The sequence below is a fragment of the Nycticebus coucang genome, chromosome 10, assembly GCF_027406575.1.
Source record: "Nycticebus coucang isolate mNycCou1 chromosome 10, mNycCou1.pri, whole genome shotgun sequence".
Taxonomy (NCBI): Eukaryota; Metazoa; Chordata; class Mammalia; order Primates; family Lorisidae; genus Nycticebus; species Nycticebus coucang.
The window spans coordinates 114,110,903-114,121,166 of record NC_069789.1 but is presented as its reverse complement, the minus strand read 5'-3'; the positions used below and the strand labels follow the sequence as shown (position 1 = coordinate 114,121,166).

The 10,264-nt window shown below is 50.5% G+C and overlaps 1 protein-coding gene across 1 annotated transcript; it reads right to left on the bottom strand.

Annotated features, from left to right (window-relative positions):
• Nucleotides 1-207: 207 nt before the first annotated feature.
• CTU1 (cytosolic thiouridylase subunit 1) lies at nucleotides 208-10,048 on the bottom strand. Its single transcript, XM_053608022.1, has 3 exons — nucleotides 9,924-10,048; nucleotides 5,715-6,246; nucleotides 208-833 (listed from the first exon to the last, which is right to left on the bottom strand). Exons 2-3 carry the CDS (start codon nucleotides 6,220-6,222, stop codon nucleotides 295-297), a joined length of 1,047 nt encoding a protein of 348 aa, XP_053463997.1. The 5' UTR covers nucleotides 6,223-6,246; nucleotides 9,924-10,048; the 3' UTR covers nucleotides 208-294.
• Nucleotides 10,049-10,264: the final 216 nt, after the last annotated feature.

Sequence of the window (10,264 nt, the reverse complement as noted above, 5' to 3'; positions counted from 1 at the left end):
TCAGCCTCTTCCCTCCTGAGACCCAGGAGTCTATTGCCCCAGCCCCACCTCCCCCATACCTAATCCTGGACCCTTCTTCTCTCAGACCCAGTAGCTCATCCTGAGGATCCTCCCCCCTCACACTCAGACATATGGGGCCCCAGGCCCATAGGGTTACAGGTCACTGGTTCCCTGTTCCCCCTCCCAGCCCCACACGGAAGGCCCAGACAAAGTAACGCTGGTTTATTTACAGTGTTATTTACAGGCAGGCCCAATCCTGAGCGGCGCGGGATCCCAGCCACAGACGTGGAGCCGCTAGAAAGAGGGGATGGCCTCGGAGGCAGGAGGCCGGGCCCCATCCCCAGGTGCCCCCTGCGGTCCCTCCTCGCCCAGACCCCGGCGGCCCTTGCCGATGGCCAAGCGGGGCCGGCCGCGGTTCAGGCCGTCCAGGAGGGCGCAAGCCTGGCAGAGGTCGCGGCTGGCTAGCGCCCCGCAGCGGGAGCAGGAACCTGGGCGCGGAGGACGCGCGGCCGGGACCAGCGCCAGGCGCTCAGCCGAGTGCACGAGGTCCAGCACCGCCGATGGCCTTGCAGCCTCCAGGCGCTTAAGCAGCTCGCGGGCGTGGCCGCGGAAGGCCTCGGGCGCGTAGACACACTCCTCGGAGAAGTAATCCAGACGGCGGAAATGCGCGTACAGCACCACCTCCTTCTGCGACGCGAACTGCAGCGGGCGGCAGCGCGGCAGGGCGCCCCCCTCGCCTGGGGAGCCCAGGCCCCCGCCCCGGGCCAGCCGCCCCGCGTCGCCCCGCAAGAAGTTCATGAGCACTGTCTCTGCCATATCGTCTGCGTTGTGACCTGGTGGGGGAGAGATGGGAGCAGGTGAGAAGCGGGGCGGGATGACGCTTCTGGTCATGAAGCCTCCCGGGCACCGTGGGGTTGGACCCAGAGAGAAACCGGGCTTGGGAGAGCAGGGCTGGATATGGACATGGCAAAAGCAAGAGGGAGAAACACATCGGCTCTCCTGGACCACCTTGGGGGCACCCTCATTTGTCACCCACCTACTACATGCCACACCTTGAGCTAGCTGCCCTACACAAAGGGAGTAAAAGTGCTTTGTGCTGCTAATACCTTATCGGCCTCAGTTAAAACGGTAATTGAGACCTTCGCAAAAGTCAAAATGGCATTTAAAGGAGATTCTCAAGAGAGCAGGTGGGGAAGGCAGGCTACTCCCTCTCTTCTTCCGCCCTCTGAACCTGTGAATATATTTGTTACAGGGCAAAGAGGAAGCGAAGCTGCAGGTGGAGTTAGGGCGTCCAATCAATTGAATTTAGCCCATGAGGAGTATCCTGGATGGTCCAGCTGGACTCCGATTTAACCACAAAGGTCCTTAAAATGCAAGAGGGAGGCAGAAGAGTCAGAGTGCGGGTAGTGAGGACAGAAGCAAGGTCAGATCAATGAGAAGGGCTCAACTTGCCATTCTTGGTTTAAGTGGAGAAAGGGGCCCTGGGCCAGGGAATGTGGGCGGCCTCTAGAAGCTGGAAAAGGCAGGAGATGGATCCCCTGCCCTGCCCCCCCATGCAACCCTGCTGACACCTTGATTTTTGCCCATTGAGACTCTTGCTGGACTTCTAACCTCCAGAACTGCAAGATAATAAATTGATGTTTTAAACCATGAAATCTGTAGTAACAGCCATAGAAAAGCAGTGGTTCTTGACACAATTATCTCTGTCATCAGACTGCAGTGTTTTTGCATTATCTTTGTTTAGAGAGACCAGTGAGAAATATTATACCTAAGTCACCATCATTGAAGCTAAATCTATACTTATTCTGTGTCTTATCAAGTTACACTTGAATCTGTTCTCATCCTGGGGTGATTTTGTCCTCCTCTACCCGAAAGATATCTGGCAATGTCTGGAGATGTTTTTGGTTGTCATGACTGGGGGGAGTTTGCTCCTACCATCTACTGGGTAGAGGACAGGGATGCTGCTAAAATCCTACAATGCACAGGCAGCCCCCAAACAACAAACTGGCTTCAAATGTTAATGCAGCTGAAGTTGCGAAATCTCCAGTGTACATAGTAAAACACAAGAATTTTGCTCTCATTTTGTTTGTAGTAATAGTTATCTGCCAAAGGACAGTGACCTTGAGACCAGATGTTTGCCACTGGAAACTACATCTAGGTAAATGTTTATTGTTGAAAAATTGTGTCTGTTGACTTAAAGTTGTGAACCATATTAATTACAAGAGGCTGGGTTTACTTCACACCTTGTCGTTACAAAGCCACTTACGAGCTCCTGGATTGTGTAATAACTATTACAATAATTATTATAATATTGCCTTTGAAAATAGAGTGCATAAACAAAGGGTAAAAATCACCTTATAAGTTAGGATTTTTTCTGGAAGCTTTCACCATTTTTATAAGTACAATTAAGTGATTCTAATAAATTAACTTTAAAACCAAAGGCAACCTCTCAGACCTCCATAAAGACTTCTCTTTTACAGAAAGCATTCTTCTTTCCATTCTCCACCGGAGAAAGCTAAAGCTCAGAGAGATCCAGGGTTTATTTAAAGTTACACTGTAAGGAAAAGGCTGTATCAGGATGCCCTCCCCAGGGTCCATGCCCTAGCATCATGGGAGAAGAGGGTCCCAGACGTACCTTTGCCTTTATACCCATCAAATGTGTTGATTCTCTCTTTCTGTTTCCTATAACCATTGCCTCTCACTTAGACAACTGCAGGGTCTCCCTCCCACCTAGTGTCCTTGGCTATGTTTTTGCCCCTCCAATGTTCTTCAGCTCAGCCAGGTGAACTGTTCAAAGTGAAACTTTTTTTTTTTTTTTTTGAGACAGAGCCTCAGGCTGTCACCCTAGGTACAGTGCTGTGGCATCACAGCTCACAGCAACCTCCAACTCCTGGGCTTAAGCAATTCTCTTGCCTCAGCCTCCCAAGTAGCTGGGACTACAGGCACGCGCCACAATGCCTGGCCATTTTTTGGTTGTCATTGTTGTTTGGCAGGTCCGGGCTTGGTTTGGAACCTGCCAGCTCTGCTGTATGTGGCTGGCGCCTGCTTGAGCTACAGGCCCCAAGCCCAAAGTAAAAGAAACTCTTTTCATGTCACTTTCACTGGTTCCCCCACTGCCCAACTCATCCACCTCTCCAGGTTCACCTCCCCTTGCTCTCTGGGCTCCAGCCACATTGAACTTCTTGAGGCATCGCAAGCTGTTTTTTGCACAAGCCACCAACCACCCCATCCCAGCCAGATACCCCCATGTATCTCTTCACCTTGAGCCTATAGATGTCAAAGATGTCCATGACTCCCTCACACCATGTCATACGTTTCTCTTTTTGCAAACATAGTTCATTAATTTTCTTCAGTAACATTTATGAGCGTTTATAATTTTATACTTCAGAACCACACAAAGCTAGGAACCTGTGCATAACTGTATTGTCAACCCTAACCTGGCAATGATGGTAATAGTACATATAAAATAGGTAATACACATTATATAATAATAATTATAGACAACACATGTGTGTACATATGTACACACTTTACTTTTACTAACTTGTAACAAGTCTATGACCGGGTACCATTAATAATCCTGTTTTAGGGATGGGAAAACAGAAGAGGTATGGAGAGGCTAAGAACTTTGCTATGGCCACAGAAATGCCTGATGTGGCGGCTCACTTCTGTAATCCTAGCACTGTGGGAGGCCAAGGTAGGTGGATTGCCCTGAGCTCAGAGGTTTGAGACCCAGCCTGAGCCAGAGTGAAACTCCATCTCTACAAAAAAGTTAGGGGTTGTGGCAGGTGCCTGTAGTCCCAGCTACTTGGGAGGCTGAGGCAAGAGAATCATATGGGCCCAAGAGTTGGAGGTTGCTGTGAGTTATGATGCCAGAGCACTCTACTGAGGGCCACAAAGTGAGACTCTCAATAAATAAATAAATAAATAAAGTAAAAAAATAAAGAAAAACTTCGAACTAAGACAATTGAAAGCAAAATTCAAAACAAAACAAAACACAAAAAAAGAAAATAGTTCAGCGCCCTCAGCTCAGCGGCTTGGGCGCCAGCCACCTACATTGGGGCTGGCGGTGCTAACCTGGCCTGGGCTAGTCAAACAACAATGACAACTACAACAACAAAAAAAGATATATATTGCAGGGTGTTGTGGCGGGCGCCTGTAGTCTCAGCTACTTGGGAGACCGAGGCAAGAGAATCGCTTAAGCCCAAGAGTTTTGAGTTTGCTGTGATGCCACAGCACTCTACCGAGGGCAACATAGTGAGACTCTGTCTCAAAATAAATAAATAAGGAAAGGCCAACAAAGAAAAGGAGTTAAGAGGTAGAAATGCTTTTCAGAGATAGGGATAGATTCTGAAAGATGGATCATGAGAGACCAAGAATATTAGAAACACGTAAAAATAAGTAAAGAACCAATCAAAACAACCCTGAGATATCATCTAACCCCAGTGAGAATGGCCCACATCACAAAATCTCAAAACTGCAGATGCTGGCGTGGATGTGGAGAGAAGGGAACACTTTTACACTGCTGGTGGGACTGCAAACTAGTACAACCTTTCTGGAAGGAGGTATGGAGAAACCTCAAAGCACTTGAGCTAGACCTCCCATTTTTTTTTTTTTTTGTAGAGACAGAGTCTCACTTTATGGCCCTTGGTAGAGTGCCGTGGCATCACACAGCTCACAGCAACCTCCAGCTCCTGGGCTTAAGCGATTCTCTTGCCTCAGCCTCCCGAGTAGCTGGGACTACAGGTGCCCGCCACAGCACCCGGCTATTTTTTTTTTTTGTTGTTGTTGCAGTTTGGCCGGGGCTGGGTTTGAACACGCCACCCTCGGCATATGGGGCCGGCGCCCTACTCACTGAGCCACAGGCGCCGCCCTAGACCTCCCATTTGATCCTGCAATCCCATTACTGGGCATCTACCCAGAAGGAAAAAAATCCTTTTATCATAAGGACACTTGTACTAGACTGTTTATTGCAGCTCAATTTACAATCGCCAAAATGTGGAAACAGCCTAAATGCCCACCAACCCAGGAATGGATTAACAAGCTGTGGTATATGTATACCATGGAATACTATTCAGCCATTAAAAAAATGGAGACTTTACATCCTTCGTATTAACCTGGATGGAAGTGGAAAACATTATTCTTAGTAAAGCATCACAAGAATGGAGAAGCATGAATCCTATGTACTCAATTTTGATATGAGGACAATTAATGACAATTATGGTTATGGGGGGGGAAACAGAAAGAGGGAAGGAGGGAGGTGGGTGGGGCCTCGGTGTGTGTCACACTTTATGGGGGCAAGACATGATTGCAAGAGGGACTTTACCTAACAATTGCAATCAGTGTAACCTGGCTTATTGTACCCTCAATGAATCCCCAACAATAAAATAATAATAATAATAATAATAAGTAAAGAACCAAAGATTTAATCCCCAGAGACTTTTAACCCCGAACACTTTGCCAATCTCTAAAGACCAAGACCCAAGCCTTTGTGACGCCCAATATGGACCGGTTTTCTCCTTGTCTCGAGCCGCTGTAACCACCAGTCACAAATGGGACCTTGCGCTTATCCTCAGCTCCTTACCAGGATCCTCTAAGTCAGGCCCCCGGCCTTCCGTTCCACTTTCAGAGCATGCACCCTAGTTCCCTTCACCGCCCGTCCTCTGCAAACGCATGCGCCCCACACCTTCCCACCATGCAGCGCCCGTGCTCACCAGTCACGATGTGCGTGGCTCCCACGCGACGCGCCCCTTCCTCCAGTGCTCTGCGCCGCAGCACCCCGCAGAAGGTGCAGCAGGAGCGGCTGCGGCCCGAGCCGGCAGTGCTGCGGGCCACGGCGTCCATCGTCCAGCCCCCAAAGAGGTCTGCGTAGGCCACAATAGTGAGCGGCAGCTCCCAGCGCGCTGCCTGGCGCCGCACGGCCGCCAGCGCCGCGTCCCTGTAGCCGCCGATGCCCTCATCCACAGCCACGAGATGCAGGGAGATGCCCAGGCGCGGAGCGAGCTCGCGCAGCACGTGCGCGAGCACGGTGGAGTCCTTGCCGCCTGAGGCACCCACGGCCACCACGGCGCTGGGCGGCAGCAGGCGGCCCGCGAGCACCGTGTGCAGCACCTCGGCCTCGAAGGCAGCGCAGAAGCAGGCGCCACACAGTGCCTGCCCCGAGCGCGGGCGGCGGAGGGCGGCTCGTGCCCCGTGGCAGGAGGTGCAGGGTGGGGCGGGCATCGCTGGTAGAGAGATCGGCTTCTCCTAGACCAAGAGAGAGAGGAGGTGGGTTACACGTGGATTCCCGGGTCGTTGCCTTTGGAAAGACTGCCTAGTAGCACCCATGCCAGGTATAGACCGAGGGCAAGTGTGCGCGGCTAGAGTAATTTATTCTGGGGATGGGGATAGGAGGATCCTATTTAGGTTCTGATGAATGAAGGCCACGACCTCAAGAAAACCTTCTGGGTAGAACTCGGTATGCACCAAGAAGAGAAGGAGCTTAAGGAACTTGTTTCGGACAAAGGGAGGACGAGACAGGCAGGTTATATACCTAGAACTCGGTTGTGTCCTGTCCATTGGGTTGGGGGTTCCTATTAAGGACCACTTGCTATAGCCCTCAGGGAGGCCACCCATTTTAGACCCCAGATCAGAGGGACACAGTGGATATCATTGACTTGAGACTCCAGGGCTGTTGAGAGGGTTTGGGAGGGGAGAGGCTCAGTGACCGATACAGGGAGGCCAAGGAATGCACCTCTGTTTAGAGGAAAGGCGATAAACAGGAAAGACCAATTGGATTTCACTTTGGGGGGTGGGTAGGATAATGTCTCTAAGAATGGGTCTTGATTGCATCTTCAAAGGCACAATGACCTCCTGGAACACACAGAGGCATCCTAGATCACACTTCTAGGGAGACTAGCTAGGGTTGTACCTGTTTTGGGGGTGAGGAGTGTGGACTTGAAGGATTAGATTCACCCTGCCCTGGGATCAGAATTCCCAAGCTTTCTGTGGCCTTATCAAGACATAGATAGGCCTACTCTTGACCCCCATCTCTTCTCTTTCCCATTTTACCCCTCCCCACTCAGGCAAGACTCCAACCTTCCAGCTACACCCTCTTAGTTCCCACCTGTCTGGTGAGCCCACGAAAATTTACCAGGCTAAGTGCCCCCTTCCATAAGCCACCATCATCTCCAGCCTGGACTACTGCAGTAGCCTCCCTGTCATTCAGAGTAGGTCAGGCTCCTTCTAGAATTTACCACAATATATGGATTTTATGTGACTGTATATTTACTGTCTAATTTCCACAAGGGTAGGGACCAGTCAGATGTCTAAGGGACATCTCAAACATAAATTCCTGATTGCTCTAACATAACAGGCTTCTCCTAGCATAAAGGGAAATTCCATCCTTCCAGCTGCTCAGGCCAGAAGCCATTGGGTCCAGGATTCTGTACTTCAATTTCTCTCACACCTGTTGTCACTGTCCCTGGACCTTTTCTCCAGATGCCCCACTGGAGCTCCCTTAGACCTCAAATTTCAGGTGCCCAAACTGAATGAAGTAAATCCTATTTGACTGTAGCTTCAACATAGCCAAACACTTCTATTTCCCTGGCCAGCACTCTAGTCTGGGCCATCCTACTCTGTTGCAAGGGGCTCCTCACTGGTCTCCCCACCCCACCCCTTCTCTCCACACACTTCTCCACTGAGTGGGATCCTGCCCAGTATCTTCTCAACATCCTTCCATGGAGTTCGTCTTACTTTAGTTCATGCTAATGGCTGGTGAGGGCCTACATGATCTGGCTTTTTCCCCTGACCTCATCTCTTTCCACTCTCCTTCACACACACTGGCTTCTATTATCTGCCAAACATCTGAAGAACACTTCTGTCTCCATGTGTTTGCATTGGCTGTTCTCTCTGTCACGAAGCCCAGCTTGCAGCCCTCATCTGCTGTGACCATCAGACATATCTGTCACAGCTGAGCTGACACCTCTTCTCCTTTGGCTTTTAACTCAATCCTTTCTCTGCTCTCCTGGATTTTCTTCTGCTCATGTTGCTTGGGGAAGGCATCTTATGTCCTCAGGCCTGCCCAGCACCCCTCTTCCCATCCTCCTTGTGGGCACCTCTAAGTCACAATATTCAGATGTCCATCTGGGCTGGTCCTCCAAATGGCCCACTGATGATCCTTCTGGGGCACCTTTCAGACCCTCAGACTCTTCATTGCCCAGACAACTTATTGCTCACAATGCAGAAACCTATTCCTACCCAGCTGTTCTCTATCTTTTGAGAGTAGCTACCACCACCCAGAAATTCTGCAGGACAGGGCATAAAGTCACTTTGCACCCATCTCAACCCTCTAGATCTAGTCATCCAATTCTGGGGGTCCATATCCTGCAGAAAGCAGACCTTGGCAGGAGATGAGGCTATAAAAGTTGGCAGAACCGGGTGGCGCCTGTGGCTCAGTTGGTAAGGCGCCGGCCCCATATACCGAGGGTGGCGGGTTCAAACCCAGCCCCGGCCAAACTGCAACCAAAAAATAGCTGGGTGTTGTGGCAGGCGCCTGTAGTCCCAGCTACTTGGGAGGCTGAGGCAAGAGAATCGCTTAAGCCCAGGAGTTGGAGGTTGCTGTGAGCTGTGTGAGGCCACGGCACTCTACTGAGGGCCATAAAGTGAGACTCTGTCTCTACAAAAAAAAAAAAAAAAAAAGTTGGCAGAACCTTACAGGCCACAATGTGGAATTTTAGTTTTATTCATAGGGAGATGAGAGCCATGGCAAGTTTTTGAGCAGGGAAAAGGCATTATCTTTCTTTTTTTTTTTTTGAGACAGTCTCATTCAGTTGCCCAGAGGCTGAGTTTCACAGCATCATAGTTCACAGTAACCTCAAACTCTTTGGGCTCAAACAAATCTCTTGCCTCAACCTCTGAGTAGCTGAGACTACAGGTGCCCATCATAATGTGCAGATAGTTTTTCTATTTTTAGTAGAGATGTGGTCTCCCTCTGGCTCAGGCTGGTCTTGAACTCCTGAGCTCAAGCAATCTACCCACCTTGGCCTCCCAGAATGCTAGGATTACAGACATGAGCCACTGCACCCAACTGGAAAGGGAATTATCCAACTTACGTTTCAAAGGGTTCTTTTGGCTGCTATGTGTGGAGGACCATCTGGAACAAGAGCAGAAGCTAGGAGACCAGTGAGGAGGTTATGGCAGTACTCAGTGAGATGATGGTGGACTGCATGGGGTGGTGGCAGTGGCAGTGAGGAGAAATGAAATTTTGGGTCTGTTTCATAGGACTTTGAAGAGTGGGGTGATGATAAAAGAGGGATGAAGGATAATTTTGAAGCTTTGGCCTGAGCATGGAAGAGGATAGTGGGGATATTTAATGAGTGGAGAAGACCAGGAACTTGATTTGGAAACGTTATCAGGTTTGAAGTATCCTCCCCTCCAAGACTTTATGGAGCCCAAACTGGGTCAGGCCCCTCCACTGGGTTCCTAGAGCTGCTTGTATGCCTCCATCCCAGTCCTGACTCTGGCTGTCACTGGTGACAGGTCTGTCTCTCCCACTAAGCATCTTAAAGGCAGGGACAGGGTTGGCCTTTTCCCCTCCCCCATCTCCCAAAAGAGTCAGTGCTCAGTAAATACCTATAGTATGAGGGAATAATAAATGCTCCAGGCATGCCTCTGGATTGCATCTTTCTCAGAAGGATGGATAAGGTGTGATATGGGGACAGGCGGGCAATTAATTTTATCTTGACCTGGGGGGCTGGATGGGCAAGAGACAGGCCGGATCGCAGTGTCCAAAGTAGGCATCCTGGCCAGTAGGCCTCTCGGACACAGGCGCTGGGAAATCACAGAGGCGAGTGTCACAACCCGCAGGGACCCTTAGTCCTCCCACCGCACCGCAGTAAAGAGCCAGGTCCACGGGGCGACCTGCCGCAAGAGAAAATACTCACCTGGGCAAAATCGGGTACTCAGACGTTCAGACGGCCTGCCACGCGGAAGCCGAGCACGGAAGTGACTCAGAGACTACGACTCCCAGAAGGTCTTGCGCCTGTCCTGCGTACGGATTCCGCAACCTCACGCAACAGCTCTGCCGGGAGCTCCTGTGGTTCAGGGCCCTGCTTGGTCTACAACTCCCAGCAACTACTGCGGTCCGTTCTTTTGTTCTGCCTACAACTCCCGAAATTCACTGCCGTTTTCTTTTTACTGGGTACCTGAGCGAGAGAGTTGCGTGTACGGTGGTTGCCATGGCAGGACACTGTTTCCACCGCAGGATGCTGAATGAGAGAAGTGG